General features: G+C 35.1%; 1 protein-coding gene across 3 annotated transcripts; it reads right to left on the bottom strand.

Moving 5' to 3' along the window:
* Window positions 1-657: 657 nt before the first annotated feature.
* Window positions 658-20,141, bottom strand: LOC119555947 (A-agglutinin anchorage subunit). Of its 3 annotated transcripts, XM_037867653.1 has the most exons (6): window positions 19,029-20,141; window positions 17,643-17,897; window positions 5,555-5,764; window positions 5,389-5,471; window positions 2,941-3,056; window positions 658-2,873 (listed from the first exon to the last, which is right to left on the bottom strand). In XM_037867653.1, exons 1-6 carry the CDS (start codon window positions 19,694-19,696, stop codon window positions 2,625-2,627), a joined length of 1,581 nt encoding a protein of 526 aa, XP_037723581.1. In that variant the 5' UTR covers window positions 19,697-20,141; the 3' UTR covers window positions 658-2,624. The 3 variants fall into 3 exon arrangements, with proteins under 3 accessions (XP_037723581.1, XP_037723583.1, XP_037723582.1); XM_037867655.1 differs by lacking the exons at window positions 17,643-17,897; window positions 19,029-20,141 and adding an exon at window positions 10,094-10,321 and having other exon boundaries at window positions 889-2,873; XM_037867654.1 differs by lacking the exons at window positions 17,643-17,897; window positions 19,029-20,141 and adding an exon at window positions 6,117-6,235 and having other exon boundaries at window positions 889-2,873.
* Between the last annotated feature and the right edge of the window lie 995 nt (window positions 20,142-21,136).

Genomic DNA, 21,136 nt, shown 5'->3' with positions numbered 1-21,136 from the left:
CGGACATGGCTAGATCAACTCAGATCAATAATATATATAGTTTGTGGGGTCGGAAACGCTTCCTTCTACCTGTTACATGTTTTCGACGAATCTAGTATACCCTTTTACTTAACGAGTAAAGGGTATAACTATGCTATGGAAATCAAACTAATGCTATTTCATCTCTAACAGTAACGGCTTGGGAGCATTTTAAGGATATTATTTTGTAAGCTAGTGTAACAGAAGAGTATTCACAATTTCAACAGGCCAAAAGCGCACATTTGGTAATTTTATTGTGCAGTTGCGTCATCGAAATAACTAAAAACTTATTCGATTTCAACAGATTTGTTTTATTTAATTGAATCGATTGAAGTCAATGTGGGGTGAAAAGTTCTGTGGTAGTTCCTCGTTTTGTTGCTCATCGTTTGGAATACCAATTTTGGTCGATGCGGAAGCACGAAGCGATTTGTTTGCCTTAAACAATTGCAATCAATTATCCATCGATCGAATGAATTAAAAGCATTCATCAATCAATAACTATAGCTGTCTCTTTCGTTTCTCGGATCCCACGCAAAGTATATAATTTTTGATTTTTGAAAAAGCCTGGAAGTGGGCTATATTTTTGTAAGTTTTTGCTATAGTACAAATAAAATACATCTTCCTAGATTTTTGCTTTCGTTTTTTATTTAGGATTTTTTTATACAATAACTTAACATTTTGTTGGATTTTTTTTTTTATAGGTTTTGCTTTCTTTTTGGAATCGGAAATTTACAATATTAAATATTGATTTTATTGCTGTACTAGCTGCTGTTTCTCCCATTGATTTAGTTTACGGATTTGTTTTTTTTTGCGGATTTTGGAGTTTCCTTTTTGTTGTTTTTCTTATTTTCAGTTGAAACAATATTGCAATTTCATATATCTGTGTGTATATATATATATTTTTTATTTTTTCATTACGCTTATCAAATGCAGCACATTGATGCTTAGGCTGTAGGTGTGTGGGTGTGTGTTTGTGTGTTGAGAGTGTGTGTGTGTGTGTTACTTGTGGGTGTGGCGGTCCATTTCGGTGTTCTCATTACTTTCTTTAGCTATTTGGTTGCTGCTTTTCTCTCTGTGTAAACTTTCTTGTACCTCGCTTTGCTCGATTTACCTGCTTAATATTTTTGCATATTTGTTTGCTTTCATTTCTCTGCTTTTGATTTGTGTTCAACTGAGAAAAAATACTGAGTGAAAGGGGTTGGAGAAAGTGGGTTGGGTTGGTAGTGGTTGTTGGTGGTGATGTGTGGGGGTTGTATTGTGCTTAACTAAGCTGAAAAACGGTGGTTCTTCCCTTTTTTTTTAATTGTTTATATACTTTCTCTGGCCTCATTTCTAAGCATTTGTCTTGGGATAACGGTTTCTTCAAAGCCCTTCTTTCTACGTTTTCACCTCAAAGAACTAAGCCCTCTTTCTACCATTTTCACCCTCCTCTTTTTCCAGCACCGCCTGTCTTTGATGTAGCCGCTACAGTGGGCCCCAAAAGTCAGCGCACCCGGTTTTCAATTATCTGTCTCTCATGTATATGATGATAAAAAATAACTATTATCCATTATTTAGCCTTAGAAAATTGGGACTTTTGTAATTAGTTGTTCATCTACTGTTTCCGGTTCATCTCATCGTTTCGCTTTATTGCGTCATACATCTCATCTCATATATCGTATAGTATATATGCGTATGTGTGTGTTTTGTATATGTACGTGTGTGTGTGTATATTTGTTTTAAGGTTTAACATTTAATTTACTTTCATCTGCTTCTTCGTCGTCATATAAATAAAAATAAATACATTATTCTTTATGTTAAATTTTTTTTTGCATTCTTTTTTTCGATTTTGTCCATTATGCATGCAAGCAAAACGTTTTTTTCGGTTTTATAAATTTTTTTCATTTTGCTTTTTTACTTTTTTGTTAACGTCCCCACATCCTTTTCATTTTTAAAAAAGCCGCACTAAATTTTACAATTACAAAAAAAATTAAATTCACATATATGCCATATAATTTTTATAGTACACATGTGTAGGTCGAGTCTACATTACAGAGAAAGGAAAAAAAAGTATGTATATATGTAAATAATAGGGGTGATTTGCAGTTAGCTTTGTCATCAGACTAACAAATATATATATATATAGATATATATATACGTATAAATATATATAAGTGTGTGTACTTTAGATTTACAACTTAAATTTTGAATATTCTCGACTGCGGTTTTGAACTTGGAGCAACAGCCTTTTCTGGGGTGGTGTTGCTTAAATTTTGGCTCTCACTGTGGCTGCTGCTGCCACTGCTCAGTTTTTCTCTAGATAATATCCTGAGGATCGGCTGCTGTTGGTCAGAGAGCTTGTTTGTTGCCTAAAATTGGTTTTTTCTAGTTTATCCTTGTGGTGTGTTTCGATCGGTCTCGTCTTGCAAAGCTAAGCAAAGCTATCAAAGCGGTCTGAAAACTATCAACAGCTCGGCGCCTTCATATACCCCAGAAAAAAAAAACATACATTGAAAAAACACGGCTAGCCGGAAAATGCCCGCCCCCTTTTCTTCCATTTGTTTGCCTGTCCGGTTTTCTTCTTTTTTTTGTCCCCCGTCGTCGTCGTCGTCGTCGTTTTTCCGCGATTATTGCACCACGCAGCAGCCCTTCTTCTTGTTCTTCTTCTCGTCGATGACCACATGACTAGCGGACGTCGGTCCCGGAACCACCTGTTTGGACACCTGACCCAGCGAGGTGACCCCGTTGTTGCCGTTTCCGGTTCCGGTTCCGCCGCTCAGCTCGGTCGCCGTCGCTGCTTTTCCGGCGCCAGCGTCGGCAGAGGCAGAGGCATGGGAATTTGTACCATTTTGTGCTGTTGCTAGATTCTGCGAGAGCTGCAAAGACATTTAAGGGCTATATGTAGCTAAAGGTATATGGGTCATTTATTTCGATCCAACTCACGTTCGATCTGGTTACACTCTCGCCAATCGCCGCTCCGCCGTTGCAATTGTCGTCCGCATGCTGGGCGCTCCCGTTGCCAATCGTCCGCTCTTCTGTGGGTGTGATGGGCTTGCCACCTGAAAGATCAGTCGGTTGATTACACCAGTTTACAAAAAAAAATTGATGAAATACGCACTTCAGGAAACCTTTGTTTTCCGGTAAGATACATCTCCCTGATTAAGAAAAGGGCATTTAAAATTTTTTCTATGGTACCAATTTTTTTTAAAGTGTAAAAAACGTTTTTCGCACTTTTTTATTTTCTAACTCGAGTTGTGATAAACCGAATTCGGTCATTAAGGACTCATTTTACAGGTAATGGAATGCCCTTTAACTTTCTTATACACATCATTGAGTTCCATTCATTAGTTTAGAAGCTACACTTCGTCAAAGTTGAAAAAGTTGGAAAAAATGCAAAAACGCTGGCATAAATTGCTTCTTTAAAAATACACGCCTAAAAACCGAAATTAGTTTTATGTTGTTTTCTTAAAGGCTGAACTTTAACGGAGAATATAAGCCATTGATCACGACAATCCGTTGGTAAATCGATTTTTTACAGATTTTTAAACGTATATACCCAAGTTCAGTGCTCGGGAGCAGCGGCCGTTAAACATTATTTTAAATTTTCAGTGTTGAGGAACGTAAGATTTTGGTGAAAGTAGTTATGCATAACGTCAGTTTCCTTGGTATTTCCTTGCTAAAAATATATGAAAATGATTTCCTTGTAACTGCAATCGCATACTTTTCAGCTTGCCAAGCACTAATAGCAAAGAAACTGACGTTATGCATAACTACTTTCACCAAAATCTTACGTTCCTCAACACTGAAAATTTAAAATAATGTTTAACGGCCGCTGCTCCCGAGCACTGAACTTGGGTATATACGTTTAAAAATCTGTAAAAAATCGATTTACCAACGGATTGTCGTGATCAATGGCTTATATTCTCCGTTAAAGTTCAGCCTTTAAGAAAACAACATAAAACTAATTTCGGTTTTTAGGCGTGTATTTTTAAAGAAGCAATTTATGCCAGCGTTTTTGCATTTTTTCCAACTTTTTCAACTTTGACGAAGTGTAGCTTCTAAACTAATGAATGGAACTCAATGATGTGTATAAGAAAGTTAAAGGGCATTCCATTACCTGTAAAATGAGTCCTTAATGACCGAATTCGGTTTATCACAACTCGAGTTAGAAAATAAAAAAGAGCGAAAAACGTTTTTTACACTTTAAAAAAAATTGGTACCATAGAAAAAATTTTAAATGCCCTTTTCTTAATCAGGGAGATGTATCTTACCGGAAAACAAAGGTTTCCTGAAGTGCGTATTTCATCAATTTTTTTTTGTAAACTGGTGTTATAATTGGATGAAATAACTAGGGGGCCTAACAGCCCTATCCACTTTATATAAAATCCTACAGAAATTAATACCCAAACAATTGCCTCATTTCTTAATAGTTCCAAAATACTTAATACGATATAATAAACTCTATTAAATATTATTAATAAATATATCCAAAGCGATAAAGCTCTATAATATTAATAATAATAATACAAACTTTTATTTAGAAAAATCAAAATATTATCACTTTTCCTGGTTCTTTCTAGAGGGCCTGCTTAAAAAGGGCTGTATTGATCACATCACAAAAAAGTGTAACTGATATTTGTTAAACAGTTTCAGAGAACTCAGTAACCGATTATATGCTAGTGGCTATTAAAAGCCCTGAATCCTGAGATTATTAGATAACTTAAATCTGAAAATTTTAGTTTTCTTTTCGAATAAAAAAAAAGTTCTTCCTTACTACCCGAATTTATTAATAAGTGGTCAGGAAACACACTGGTTACCATGTATGTATATATTTACATACATTAGGGTGCATCTTTTTAAGGGAATAAGAGCTCAGCATTTTGAGTGATAGGTTTCTGTGCCAAATGTTTATGCAAATCAAAATATTTTTGTTTTAACGTTGACTTTCATTAAAAAAAATTTATTTCACTAAACTAAGATCATTATTGCATCCCATAAAAAATCATACCGTGTTCAATCCCCTCACCTCTTATTTTTTCTATTATCTGCTCTTGTAAAAAGAGTGGAAAGGAGACTAAAGTGTTTTGTATAGCTATTCTAATTTAAATTAAGGGTAACGTTTGCTTTACCTAATTGCAAATAAATGTAATGGTCGATGAAAACAACGAAAAACAAATTTTTTTTTAATTATGCCTAAAGTTTTCAAATGGGCAATACAAATAGGGGATATAGGATGGCCGTAAAAAAAGTTTGCCCTAAAGCACGTGTGCCCAAATCATATGATATGGGGAGGTGACACCGAAATGATCTTAAAGTACCCCAGTTCTAATAATTCAAAGTGAAAAACTTACTATATTTATCGCAATTATTAAAGACATATATTGAACTCACCTCTGATCATGTTGACAATTTCATCAGCCTCTCTGGAGAGATCGCCGCCTGGACGAAAGGGATTGTCCCAGCCGGAATCGGTGCTGCAGTGGGGGAATACCATGGGTTAATATACCATTGCTATATAGATATATCTAGATATGTGCATTTAGCAGGGGCTACACACCTCTGCTGTCGATCGTAGGCCGCTCCCAGGCCGATCACCTGCTGCTGCTGTAGCCCCGCCGCCGTCGTGGCCATCGTGGAGTAGTCGAGGAGGTTGCTGTTGTAGTTATAGCCTCCGTCTAGGGCGTCCAGCAGGTAGTCCGCCGGTGGACAGATCTGCTGCGGCTGGCTGCTTTGGTAAATTGAAACGCGCACTATCGAACGCTCCGATCTGGAAATGAGTAGAGCAAGCACACAAATCGAATTAGATATATATTATTCAGCTATATATATGCTGTGTGCAGTGTGTTTTATCGAGGGGGTGGTGGTGGTTCGAAGAGAACACGAGCACCAAAATCACGCATCGGCGCATGTGACCTTAAAATAGCTGAGCAAGTGCGTCATCTACGGAGGAGCCACCTCAATGTCAATTAAATTAAGTCATTTGCCAATTGGCTTTCAGCTAAATAACTGATTCAATTGATTGAAAGTGCCAGCGCTGTACACTTTTCTCGATTTTGGAGAGACTGCTATTGGCCAAGTTCAAGCATAATTAAATGGATTTGAAACGGAGGCTACTTTACTGAAGAACCCTGCACTTATCGTCATCCGAAACGGCGCTCGTGAACATGCCCCATATCCACGTATTGTCGCCTTCTATAAAATAATCCATAGGTGTGTTGTAGCGCTCCATATTGTTAGCAACTAAAAACTAAAACGAGTGCTGACTTGTGACACTAACACAAATTCCACAGGTCACTGGATCAAACATATTAAATCGATAGAGGGGAAGTGTTCCCGTTTTTGGATTTTTGGGGCATTGGGGGATCTTTGGCGTTATTTTGGGATTAGTTTCCCTTTCGAAAGACATTTTTAAAACTTATTTGGAACATTTCTGTGTTCCCGAAATACAATGTGCTATTCGAAGACTATTTTTCAGTTTTAAGACATTTTGGGAACTTATTTAATTCAGAAACAAACATATTTTTGTTGATTTTCTGTTAAAACTTTAAATATTCAAGACCTTTTTGTAATGCTTGGATCATAAGATATGAAATAAAAAACCAAATACCATTTTAATTTAATATATATACCATTTTAATAGATTTTACCAATGGTATATATTTGTTCCCTATAGAAAATCTGGATTTTGATAAATCAGTATAGAAATTAATTTAGTTTTATAGCGCAATTTACTAGAAAGGTAACTTTTTATCTTTATAACTTGTTTATGTCGATGACTTCATTTATGGCTGGTTGGTTGTGCGAAAAGCCTGAGATTTACTGAGCCGAAACGCACTGTATAATAGAATGGAAACTGGCAGTATGGGAATGGGAGATTTAACTTGTAAGATCTCAATCGCAATCGCCGCCATCCAATGGCCATGGGACATTCACTTCCTACATCTTTCCAGCATCTTTTTTTATTGTCCCAGAACTTTGAACCCCAGTGGGAAAACCATTAAAGAAACCTGTCGAAAAAATGAGAACCAGAAGAAGTAGCAAAAAATAAACAGCCTACAATCGAATCAGACAACCCGTTCTCCATATAAAGAACCCCTCCTCCTCCCCCACACAACTTTTTATCTGTTTACATTTCAAATACACTTCATAACTCAGTCTGCTGGTTGTTGTTATTATTTGGTTTTTTTGTAGTTGTTGCTGTTGAACATGTGAAGATTACGTCATGTGCCGAAATTGATATGGAAAAAATGAAACAGTGCACGCCCTGAGGATTGAACTAACGTTAGAAGTACCTTATAATTATAATATATAAATGTATTATTATTATACGGACTTTTAAAAGGGATACTGATGATAGTATATTGTTTTTTCATTAAACAGTTTACCTATATTATTATTATAAAAGAGAAAAGTAGTAAGTCAAGTTACTAAAACAACAGTAAATGTTGTATAACTTTATAAATAACTATTGGTTCATATTTGGTATTGGAAATATTCGTGGGTGGAAGAATATTACAGTGTCATAGGTCTGTAAAACTACCATTAATAATCATTATGCAAATTAAAAACTGGGTTATTAATTACAGTGGGTAGCATGTTGTTTTCCATGCCTATATCTATAAAATCCAAACAGTCAACGCCCTAGCTTCGTAAAGTACCCCATATCGAGCGTGGCCTGTAGCAACTGGAACAAGAACAAGACCATCAACAAAACACGAGTGTTACAAGCTCGAGAAAACAAGTTATAGGCAAATAAAAAAACGATTCCAGTTCGTTTTGGCTCAGGAGCATGAGCATTATTAAACGTTCTTTTTTTCCCGGGACAAAAAGGTTGTTAAGTAGAAGTTGAAAAACTTTAAAGATTTACCACTAACTCATAAAGGCAACCTCAAGTGCCCGAGCAAATTAAAGATCTGAAAAATATGGGAAAACTTGTTGCCATTACTATGAAGTAGGAGGTGGAGTGAGTGTATAATGGAAGAGGAAAATGGGGAGGAGGAACATGAGCTGTAAATGGGAAACAGAAGCAGAAGAAACCGAATCAGCTGAGGAAAAGCGAACTCAAAGATGATCGCATTAATTATGTTTGCCACCAACGATCCTAATAGTGCTGTGGGTTTAGCTTTTTTTTTGGCTACTTTAAAGCATAGCAGGTGATTTTGATCAGGTGCTTGCTTAGTTGAGAATATAATGCATTCGGCAAAATTATCTTCCTTAGCCTAATCCTTAAGCCTTTATATGTGATAAGAAAGTAAAGAAGCTTTTTAACCTACCATTGTTAAAAAACAATTAATAAAACAATTATAATTTTTGATGCCTAAAATAATATGGAATTTGTTTTTACTGTTTGAGACTTGCACTAATATGTACAATTCTTTTAAAAGAACAATAAAACTTTGTAACTACTACTAAAGTTTTTTTTTTGTACATTTAAGCTATTTTTAGCTAATTTACTGAATGGAAAATTGTCAAGTCATTGTTCACGTTGTTAATAATAACAATTTGAAGTACATATGTACATATTTAAGATTGTGTTATTTTGTCTTGATTAGGCTGCCCACTATCAAGCTTCAAAGCTTGAAGTATATCTTGAAGTTAATCGTTATATTTGGAAGCAAATTTTCTTTCTGTGTAACTATCAAATCTTGCAAGGAATTTGTTATCAGTTCTTGGCGTTTTTTGAACATATGGTACTTTTCAAAATGAAGGAAGGTCAGCACAAGGGAAACAAAAAAGCACTTGAACCACATGTTTATGTTGTCATGACGTTTGGCTATGTTTTAGCATATTAAAAGGCCAATTTTTAGCTTGTTTTTTGATTTTCGCAACGATGGCAACACTGCGGCGACTGCGACGCCGGCAGCGCAGCAGCTTTTCAATTAGTTTTGGTTTCTTGCTTTTGTATTTTGGGGCACACACGCGATGGACTACGTCACGGGCGAATAAGAAGAGGAAATCCCAGAAGTATGATGGGAGGGGAGGGGGTAAAGTGCGAGAGGGAGAGTGAAAATTAATTTAACAAATTATGCGACCCCACCCGCAAACACAAAAACAAAAAATAAAACACACACACACAAGCGCACAGGGGAAACAAATAGCGGAAAACTCATTTTTGCACTTGAAAAGCGAAAACAGAGAGAAAGAGGAGAGGAGAGGGAGAGAGGCAGGAAGAGAGGGCAACTGCAGTGCGGCTTTGGTTTTGATTTGTTTTTATTTTAATTTCAAAATATATACACTGGCGCAACCGATGTGTGCATATATTGTATAATGCAAACGGTATATATAGTATAAATAACAGCGACTAAGGCTAATTTATGTACAAACAAGGTGCTATTTTAACACGCACACACACTGGCGCAAATTTATTTTAATTGCGTTTAGCTGTCTACACAGGCAGAAAATATTTGATATGACTCAGTGATGAAATTATAATATTTTAGTTATTTATTTTACATTTTATATAAAAAAGAGCCTTCTATTTTAATATCCTTTTCATATAAGAATATCTAATTAAAATTTTAGTTTTTAGGAATAAATGGTACCCACTTATCTTTAAAAAAAAAACAATCTAATATTATTATTTACAAATTACAAATTTTACATTTAAAAATATAAGAAAACCGTATAAACAGTTATAATTTTTTTGTTTTTTATATTTAGTCCTGATTTTTCTCCAGTGCAGAAGAGTGGTGGAGAGGGGGCGTTGTCGTTCTCTCACGCCCCCTCTCTCACCAGCTCGCCCCGTCTCTCTCACTCTCTTTTCGTAAGTGTGTGTATTATTTTTTGCGATGAACTCACTGCGCGCAAAAACAACAACAATTACAAGTGTACTACTAATGTTTAACTACTTAAGTGTGTGTGAACCAAATAGCAGGAATTACTTTCACATTGTTTTTGCCATTTTCCTATTTAATTTAAGTGTTTTTTGTTTTTCAACCACTTGCACTTGCTTTTTTGACTCTCTTTGCTCGCCCTCTCTCTCTTTCGCTCACGCAAGTTAACTGTAGTTTTTCCCTCTCTTTTTTTTAGGCCTTTTTGCACTTTTCTTGGTTATTAAAACTTAATACTTTTCTTGACTTTGGTGTTTCAAACGCACTTTTGGAAATTCTACGCGCTTTTTTGCACTTGCTCTCTTTTGATCCTTTTTGGCGAAAAAAAACACACGAAGAGCGGGAAGAAGCAGCAGCAACGATTGATGAGCGCGTAATTTTCTTTCGTTTCGGTTTTGTGCTTTTTTTTTGTGTGAGACGAGCGCTCTTTTTTGATGTTTGGAGGCTCTTCGAACTTTTGCGTTGTTGCTGCCTAAACTGAAAAACTGAACTGAAACTGACTGTTTGAGTTTCACGCTGCTGAAAAGTAAAAGATACAAAACACACACACAGACACGCAGGCGTTCACACGCACGAATGTTTGCAGGAGCGAGAAAGAGAGGGACGGCGAGAGCGCTCTCTTCTCTCGCAAACTTTTGCCAGAGTTGCCACCTAACTGAACGAGCCGCTGGCGCGCTTTTTGAATTCAAAGTTGTTAACTTATGACTATGTTTTTTTTACTAACTTGTTTATTAACTAGACATTAGATTAAATTAATATTTGATTAGGAAAGATAATTTAAAAAATTGCAATTAAGCATTCACAAACTAAAATTTAAAGTATACTAATAAATTATGTTCTTGATCAAAATTACAAGCCTACTGAAACCAAATGATAATATATTGATATACTTTATATTTTTTATGTAATTTAACATATTGTTTAATAAAAGAATTTGCATCTGCAATATTATATTTATTATGCTTTGCCCTATCGTTTTACATTGTAGCCCTACCCTTACTCTAAATTTTTTATATTTTTTAGTATTTAACAAACTAAGCCTAATAAAAATGTTAAATTTAATAACTATTTACCGGAAAATCGCTGCGGTTAAGAATTTAGCGTTAAGTTTTTAATGCAGAAAAGTAGACAACACTTTGTGGACACTAGAAGTAAAACTCTGGTACAACCCGACTCTACTTGGCACAATTGGAAATAAATCTCTTGAGATATCTGAAATACGCCGCAAGTGTTTCACTTTACTACAGAAGACACAAAGAACAATTAACATTCTCTTTAATGAGCTTTTTAATGGGCTCCAGACATACACGTCTATCTTTTGTCATGGTTTTATTGCGATCTATTTTGAGCGAAACAAAAACATTTCCAAATTTTTCATTTCGCGCATTTCCTGGCTAGAAAATTTTCACATTTCGGACAAACAAATGAAAACAAACAACACAGCCGGCAATTTATGCTTTTTCTGTATGGCGATTTTTGGCAGCTGCTGCAGACAAACCTGAAATTACACTGGTCAACAAGGCAATAATAAAATATTACCTCTTTTGCGTTTGTGGTACTACGACTTCTTTAAAAATGTAAATAAAAAAAGTCCAGGAACAAGATAACCTCAACATTTTAAGTTTAATAAAAACCGATAAGCAAACTTTGCAAAACAATTCGTAAAGTATTTCAAAAAGTATTTATTTTAAATTTACGCTGATGTCCAAATAAATAAAGTTCTGATTATATTACAAGAATTCTTAGTTATTTTGTACTTTTTTCAGTTTAATATTGCAAATTCCTTTGAATTTTTTTTTTTGAATTTTTTAGTTGCAAATACACAGATTTAATTAAAATAACTCTAAAATTTGAAGAGTGTCCTTGTTGCAGAGTGTGATTTACAAATCTGCTGGCATCTTTTGTTGTAACAACAGCGCAGATAAAATGCGCAATAAGCAGAAGCGAGAACGCCGCGCAATTGTAATGGCAAATACGGGAAAACAAACAAAACGTAAACCCAAATGCGCCACATCTGGCAACTTTGCCAAAGCCAACAAACATGACATCACTTTTTTGCGCACTCACCAAAGTAATAAAAGAGCGTAAGCTCGCTCTCCTGCTCTCTCTCTCTCTTACTTGTTATACACAAGCAACGGACCGAAAATAAAATAATAACAAAAAAAAGCAAAGAGAGAGCGCAAGGGAAACACGGAAAAACATAAACACGTAACCACACACACATAAAGGTAAAAACGGGGAAGCTGCTGGAAATAGCGATGGAAAAGGAGGGGAGGCTAAAGAACGGCACAAAAGGGGGGGTTGATTAAAACAGGGTTGCCACAGCCACACAGAGATGCTGGAAATCGGGGTCCCCTTCTATTGTTGTCCAAAAAAAAAAGAAAAAAAAAAGAGCAGAACAAAAAACCAAGAAAAACTACGGCACACAAACCACAAACACATTCACACCTGTGGTCAGCCAAATAGCACACTATGAAAAATATATATATCAACACATTCAACAGCTTTGGTGCAAAAATTTGAGAGAAATCATAGATCCTCACATTTTTGACATATTTAAAATATGTTTATGATGTGGTCAATCGTTAAGTTTTCCTTATTACTTTAAGTTCAAAAATATACATATATTTATAAAATTTAATAAGAATGACAATTCATGGATCAACAGAGGTATTTTATGATCACATTTTTCTAAGTCTATAAGAGTGCCGCAGAAATATCTCACAGTTTGTTATTAAGCACCAATATACTTTAGATTAGGATATTCAATAAATACGTAGTTCCCGATAATATATGATATATAATAAATTATATTTATAATAATAATGAACTAAAGGTAAAAACATCTCCTAATTTATAAGCATTTGATAGTCTGCTAAATAAAAAAAGGATTTTCAGTCTGTTTAAGACTAGTACATATATTAAGTTCCTAAATCATTTAAAAGATCAAAGACAAGTATTATGCACTATATCTCGTTAGTAATACATATATTTTCGACCTCCACCGTGCGGGCACACGTAAATAGGTAATCGGGCTAATGCACAGTGGGAAATACAAAAGCGATCCAATTTGAATATGACAGCATTACTGGGTCTAAATATAGAATTTACTACTCCCGATTAATTCGCCTCCTGATTTACGCTCCGTTTTGCCACACAATATTTTTCGGCATTAAGTGATTCGAAATTATTTGGTATTGCTGGGCAGTGATAAGTCCCACTAATTGATAACGATTCGCCCCGAAGATGGACGATGACGTTGGTAGCGAAAAATATATAAAATTACCAATGCCAATGTGAATTTTTCAAGAGTTTTATAGTATTTACGAGTTATTATAAATCTATTATACATGAACATTTGAAGATCTCTTGGAATGTTTGAGCGTAGAAACACAAGTTTTTCACCCATTTCCGTTACAATTTCAAGCAACTAATACACAATTGGCATAGTTCCCAATGAAACTGACAGTATTCAAATTGAAATACTTAAGTACTTATATAAAGACATTTTCCTACAAATACATCATTCTTTTTTGCAACAAAATTAAATTAAAAGTAAGTCAACATTAGGTTTGTATAATAACTACTTTTAACTTAAAAACAAAAAGAGTTCGGGAAAAAATAGAATAAGAACGTTACTTATTTAATGCAGTTAAACATAAATTCATTTAATCTTTTCGGTTCTCAAAGTTGGGAAAGAAAAACTTTTGATATAAAACGTTTTGTTTGTTTTTAAATAATTTATAAAATCTTTAGCAGTTTCTAGATATACATATTTAGGTATATTGTACCTTATACCACCCAAACATGAATATTTATTGGAAGACTGACATACAACTTTTGCGTTAGTGATGCATTAATGTTCTTTGTTGTGTATCGTATCTTTAATTAGGGTTAGAGTTGGATCGCTTTGCTGGAAGATATATGGCGCTTGAAAATTTGTGATCAAATTTTCTCGAAATGCCATTTCCCGTTTAGAAAATAAGCTATATGACAAATGCTGACAGTTTTTATTCAAAAAATTAAACAAAACGAAACATACCTTATGGCCTCATAATCGGAACCTCTTTTGTTCTAGCTTATTTTTTGTTTAGCCTAAAAGTTAATAATAATTTCCACTGTTCCGCTGCATAGAAGCGGCAACAACAATTGCACACGCACTGCTGGCCAGCGGCACAATTACCGTTTGCTGGCATTACAACAATGTGACAATGGGGCTGTCCCGTCGGCCTATGGCAATAATTATGACTACGCGCCTATGATTATGATTATGATTATGACTGCGACTGACTGAGACGATGATGATGATGAGCACGCTGTATGCATGTCAAGTGTGCTGTGGGTACCGGAAAATCAATTGACTGAGTGACAGGCGGACAGTTCGAGATGTACTTTCACAATAGCCATAGATATAAGCAAGGCCCACCGGTCGATCGAATTTCCAAAGTCCACAAAATAAATATTAGATAAAAAAATGAAATCATGTCGAGGTCAGCTGTTCAATCAGCCTCCTTTCATTGGTTCTACAGAGAGAAAAAGGTAAAACAAATTGCGTTTGGCATTCTATTTGAACTCAAGGTACCCTATTTCCTCAACATTGAACGGTCACACTGTGCCTGGTTAAAAACACAGCTGTATAAATATGTTTACATAGTCGTATTTTATAGGGTATTTTTAACATCTTTAAATATTAAATGTCTTCTCAATAATGCTAATTTTCAGTAATCAGTTACCATTTTTAATAAAATTATTTCGTGTAGAACGGTCACACTATTGGTAATTTTTTAATATAAGATAATTTAAAAAAGCATTGCTAAAAATCTGCTGAATAGATAACAGCATTTAATGATATATTTTCCCTGTGTAACTGTATAATCGATTAGAAGAATTGCCGGCATTTTCTTTTCTCCGGGTTCTTTTCCCTTGTTCGTTCTTTTCTTTGTGACTGTGACTAACTGTGAAGAAAGAAAGTTCTACAGCAAGTGGCGAGCTCAAAACTGATGACATCACGCTCCACCGGCAAATTAATGCTCCCCACATACAATAAAAAAGAAACACGCATGTGGAGAGACTGGCGAACAAAAAGGTCACAACATGTGTTAAGTCTAATCTCTCCGAAAATGGAATATGCCACCTAGACGAAAGACAAGAAGACACGTAAAACAAATTGTCAGCAAATTTGATTTGATGCCCGTTTGACAGCAATCACAAAAAAAATAACCTTTCAATTATGACTAGTCAGCTGTTGCTATTTTTCAAATGATGAGAAATGATAACGCCAAGTAAGAATAAAGCTTCAAAGATTTGTTAAGAATTGTTTCGAAAACCAGCGAGCTTCTTTTTTACCTTTAAACTAAATTAAACTAAAAATAAATAAAGAACTCTTAAAAAATGTTCGTTTTGTTTTTAAAATTTGTTTAAAATAAGATAACAAATTAAAATGTAAGCTGATCGATAGATAAATAACAGTTAAATGATAAATTCGATTGATTTGGGCGTAGGTTATCGCATCGGTTGCACCTCTATGACAACAATCGATTGTCAAGCTCTGTGTTATCGTCGAGAATCTAACTAGAACAAAGTTTAAGCGCTCAATTCGAATTTTGTGGGTGCGGCACATCCATTTGAAACGCGTTCAGATACAGATACACATAATGCAGCCGAAAAAGATGTGGGTCAACAACCACCGAATGAAGTTGACCCACTTATATATGTATTGCTTTAAAATGCACACACACACATGCACGCACATGGTCATTATGTAATAAAAGCGGTGACGACGTTTAACGGTATTCCAGTTAGAACGACTGCAGCGCCGGCGCATTAAAAACTCCAATTGGAGTTCCCTCGGTGGTGGGAAATGCGAAAAAGCAGACGGAGAAAAACCCAAACAAACAAACCCATCTTCCAATTGAACTGATAAAACGATGGGGGGGTGGTAGAACCAAGAAGAGAAAGGGCAAACAAAAATACAGTGGCAACTCTCCAATTGGAATCCTTTTTGGCGGGATTCTATTTGGAAAATGTTTTTATTTTCTTACTTATAACTGAAATTTATTTATTATTTTTAAACACATAATTTATAAATTTTTAAGCTTGATTTTTGGTATGTAGGACCAATTGCAAATTTAAATAAATATTCAGATATTAAACTAAAATTAAAAGATCTTTGATAAAAAATCTACGTTTTAAAGAACCATATTTAATGGGAAAGGTATATTATAAGGGCAAAAGAAAAACTATTCAACAAACTTTTTAAAAATAGCTTAAATTTCAAAATTATTCTTTTTAATATTAAGTTAGGTTTCAACATATTTTGTATCTATATAATTTATTCCTTTGAAGATGTAAATATCTTTGTTTCAAGACTTTTAATCATTCACTTGTTAATGCCTTTAAGCTTATCCCACTCTCTTAGATTATTCGTAATTGTTTAAAACTATTTCAAGGAAGATATCATAAACAATTTTAAATGTGTGAAAAGATCCAAGATACATTAAAGCGACTTCTCACGCAACAAGAAACATACATAGTTGCAATGTCTTTTTAATTGTTTCCGCTATTATTTGGCATTATTTCCGTCTTTACGATTTAACTCAAGGTGTGCATACCCCACGATTTGCAATAAAAATCCATGTTCATCGCCTGAATTACCACTGTACGTGTGGGCTTAAGCTAGCAAAGTTTTTAAACCAAACTGCTGACGGTGAGCGGTAATTATCGATTCAAAAATTTGTGTGTCTCAAGCTTCCTGCCTTTGGGGGAGGTTGTGTGTTGAAAAAATAGAGGGGATCTACGGGGTCTTAGTTTTAGGGTTGGGTGATGGGCGGCACAAAGTTCATCGCTTGCTATTTGGGTTGATGGAAATGTGGAAAACCCAGCTGGGGTTTTGCTTAACGGCTTAGGAAAAGAGATCAGTTATGGATTGGCCCAAAAAGACTGGCTAACTACGAATCACAAAAGCGAAACAAAAGTGAAAGCTGCCAAAAAGTCATTAGACGGATGTTTTAATGAGGTAAAAGTAGGCCCTATTCCGAGCACACACAATCGCACAATCACAAAAGCCCTTCAAACACATTGCTGCACTGCCAAAAAGATTTGAACATATTAATAGGAACCTATGCAGAAAATAATAACATTTTTTTTGTAGATATTTACTCGAATCATGGGATTCAAAGAGCAGACCTTATAATCCACGGTAAGTCATCTTATAATATATGTATATTTACTTCTATCTAATCCCTAGAGTTTACTTTGCATTTACTTTATCAGTGTACTTTGGAGATATGTACACATCTTCCACTTTAGAGAAAGGGTGAATCATTTTATTGGCCTAGTTTACCATCATAAAACTCGGTACTGTTTTCTAAGAAATTTCATTAACATCATCAGTTATTCATATAAAGTCAATATTTTAGAGAACCACTTTCTTATATGATTATAAATAACTTTTAATGAGTGCAAATTAGCTGAGAATTTTTTACGTGGGAGAAATACATTTTGCTATTTGAGGGTAGGTTTGAAAAGTTTAGTAGCTGTAGTGCTAGCTACTAAGCCCCTATGTTAGTCTTAGTTCTGTAAACTATTCTATCATCTTTAATAAATAAAAGTTTAGTAAATCAACTTCCTAATATATCGTATAGTATTGTTTACATATATATATCATATATATGTATATTTATCATATATTGTATATATTTTATAGGAAAACAGCTAATAAGAATTTTTAGAAGATTTCTCTATGTATATTTCGTTACGATATATCCAAATTTTTGTTTTTAAACTTAGTTATAGTATTTAAAATTGTCTACTTACTCCTCCTGCACCTCAATGCCGCTGTCATCCATGTTCCCCTTGGCATAGTCCCCACTGTAGCCGCCGGCTAGCGGCAGATGCGACGGCAGCGTCGACGCCAGCTGCGGCTGACCAGCGGCGGCAGCGGCGGTATCGGCGGCAGAATCTGCTGCGGCATCGAACCCGAAGGTGGACTCCATGTGCTCCGACAGCGGCGTCGGCGTCTCGAAGACGAGCGTCTCCACCATCGAACCCTTCGAGGACCCAAAAGAGACGCTGTAAAATGAGAAGATAGAAGGTCAAATGGGTGAACTTACAGGTTGCATTCCCTAAGTCAAGACATACGAATTATTACTCTAACTTTGTTAAATCAAATATTATTAATAGCTTTGGCAATACATATTATAATATAAACTATTTAAGAGTTAAAAAAGTCAGGACGATCGCATATTCAACGCAATTTCGGGAAGAAAAATAATATAATACATTCGACTTCGAATTATTCAAAAATTGTCTCTAGTCTAGGATCAAAAGATGAGATATAAAAGAAATTTTCAATTATTGTTCAGGATTACTCAGATTTTTTTGAAAACTTTATTTTTTTTTAAAATAATATATTGGGACTACTAATCTTAGAGTTTTCGTTTTAAGACTATTTTTGTGAACAAAATTTTGGGTATTAGAAATATAGGCTTTATTATAAAAAGATTATTGAATACAATAAAGAATTTAGTTACTACATATATGTATAAGACTTAAGAGCAAATATAATATTATTTGTCAATTGGGCCTTATAAAGTTGTTTCAAGCTATGGGTTCTCGTGTTTTGGCTACTTCAAGTATAGAACTATGGATTTAAATATCATATAAAATTTATAATTTAGTTAAAATAGATAAAGATATAGGAATGATAAGAATATAAGATTTATGATATAGTTATTTTGATATTGGGAGTTCAAAAATGTTCCAAGCCATGGGCTTTCGTGTTTTGTCTAGTTTAAGTATAGAACTATGGTTTTAAATATCATAATTTTCGTTTTGTAATATAGTTAAAATAGATAAAGAAATAGGAAAGATAAGAATATAAGATTTATGATATTGTTATTTTGATATTGGGACTTCAAAAATGTTCTAGTTTAAGTATAGAACTATGGTTTTAAATATCATAATTTTAGTTTTATAATATAGTTAAAATAGATAAAGAAATAGGAAAAATTAGAATTATGGATTTACATATCATACTATCAGTTTTATGATATAGTTAGCTAGATATTGGGATTAAAAAAATTGTTATAAGGCATGGGCATTCGTGTTTTGCCTACTTTAGGTACAGAACTATGGATTTACATATCATATCAGTATTATAAGATAGTTAATTTTAATTAGTTATAGAAAAGATATAGATACCGTTTGAGGCCGACGCTTTTGGTGCCCAATTTGCTCAGTTTGCCGGGTTTCTTTTGGGGGCGTGGGAATTTATCGCTCAGATCGCTGGACATATCGTCTTCATCAGCTGTCGTTGTTGTTGTCGCTGGTTCTATATCCCCAGATGTGATTGTTGTTGTTGTTGTTGTTGCGGCTGTTGCTTCCGCTGCATTGTTGTTGTTGCTGCTGCCACTGCTGGCCTCGTTGTTTTTGCATTTGCTGTTATTCTTGTTACTCTTATTATTGGCCATGTTTTTAGCACTGACCACAAGCAAGGCATTATTGTTGTTGTTCACATTGTTGTTGTTGTGTTGCGTTGCTGCTGCTGCTGCTGCCGCTGTTGTTGTTGTTGTTGTGTGCACCAATGGCAGCGACGTGGGCGGCGCAGTTGCAGCGACGCCGACCGAGGACGAAGGAGGCAGTGGCGGCGACGTCGACGGCGCAACAACAACAATTTCCTCGCTTAGCAGCAGCGTTCGCTCATCGCAGTCGCCAGCGACGCCGGCAGAGACGTCCACATCGGCAGCGACGCCGGCAGAGCCATTTGACAGCATTGCGGTTGCAGAAAAACGATTCGATTTCGATTTCGCGGCTAACGGGGCATCTCGAGGGGGCGGCGGCGGCGTGGTGGGCGGGGCCAGGGCCAGCATAGGTATATAGGTGCACCCACACACACACACACACACTCAAGCACACTTAATTAAATCTGTTGAATTTGAGTGTGCAAAAAGGCAAAAAAAAAAACAGAAAAAACAACACAAACACTCAAATTGATATATTTTTTTTAACACATTAACGCAGCACCGTGAACAGCGACGTCGACGGCGACGCAGGCAGCGGCAGAGGCGGCGACGACGCGTCGGTGACCTGCACTTTATTTCCCCGCACCCCGCGCTCCCAGGAACCAAAACACGCGTTTATAAATAAATATGCAGAAGTGCATTTAATAAATCCGTTGGCGCGCGCTCTGTTGCTCTTGTTTTGCGAATCGAATCGGTTTTGGTGCTCGTTCTCGGCTCGGCAGCGATTTAATCGGAACAATCGTGTGTGTATATTTGGCAGCGCTTCGAATTTCTGTTCTGCTCTGTTCCGTTTTGTTCGAACGGCGCTGGCGATGACACCCGGCCGATAGCGCGATTGGCCGATACCGATGCCGATAGCACAGCCCGCACGCGATAGTAGGGGGGGAGGCGCTTAAATTGAAACATCGAATGCACATTTTTTAGAGCAAAATAGCTCTTTTTATATCCTTTTAGATGTTATTAGTTAATATTTATTTAAAAGGGTATAAAATGCTGTTATAAATACATGATAATAAATACAAATAACATTTTAACACAAAAACACTAAGGATAAATATCAAATATGACGAGATAAAAGAATCCATTAAAGCCTATAGTATCCGAATTTAAGGACCTGAAAAATGAATAAGCCCAAAATCCGAAATTTGTAATGCTATCATAAAACTCTTAAAACACCCTATATAAAATACTCTTTTACATGCAATAAACAAGTTAATATATTAAACCAATTCAAAAATCTAGTATCTATATATTTTTAAAACAGATAAATGCCTAAATTAACTTGGTTTCTGTTGAATTTTCAAACAGCTGTGACCATTTTTTAAATTTTTTGGAAGTAAAAACTTGTAATATTTTATTTTGTATTATAAGTTAATGTCTAAATTAATAACAAGATAATGACAACTAAAAACTTACGTAATTTGAGTTTAAAGCAAAAAATGCTTACTGGTGATATTAAAATGCTACAGAGTTGCCACTGCTATTTTTAATAAATTGAGGTGACCACTTTGAAATTTCTAAAAATTGAGTTTGTATGAAGCAGCTGATAAAAAGCTTCGGAAAGTTAATTTGAGTTTTGTAAAGCTAAGTTAACTTTAGTAAAAATAAATAATTGTAAACGATAAAGGTAGATAATAGTACAATTTTTAAAAATCATAAAATTATGTGAAACTAACTGTAAGATTTTTTTCAAAAACATTTAAAAATATTGTATATCTGATCATTTTATTATTTATTGTGCCCATGGTGTTATAGTTTCAAACCATTGCATTTTTAACAGCATGACAA

This window comes from Drosophila subpulchrella, chromosome X (genome assembly GCF_014743375.2).
Source record: "Drosophila subpulchrella strain 33 F10 #4 breed RU33 chromosome X, RU_Dsub_v1.1 Primary Assembly, whole genome shotgun sequence".
Taxonomy (NCBI): Eukaryota; Metazoa; Arthropoda; class Insecta; order Diptera; family Drosophilidae; genus Drosophila; species Drosophila subpulchrella.
The sequence above is the reverse complement of the archived record's forward strand: the minus strand, read 5'-3'. Positions and strand labels throughout refer to the sequence as shown.

Bases quoted from the DNA above. Each gene is read 5' to 3' on its own strand.
- LOC119555947 (XM_037867653.1), bottom strand. From the start codon at position 19,696: ATGCTGGCCCTGGCCCCGCCCACCACGCCGCCGCCGCCCCCTCGAGAT. The intron at 5,765-17,642 runs GTAAGTAGACAA...ACTCATTTCCAG, and splicing joins GGCATTGAGGTGCAGGAGGA to ATCGGAGCGTTCGATAGTGC. The intron at 3,057-5,388 runs GTGAGTTCAATA...CTGATCTTTCAG, and splicing joins AATTGTCAACATGATCAGAG to GTGGCAAGCCCATCACACCC.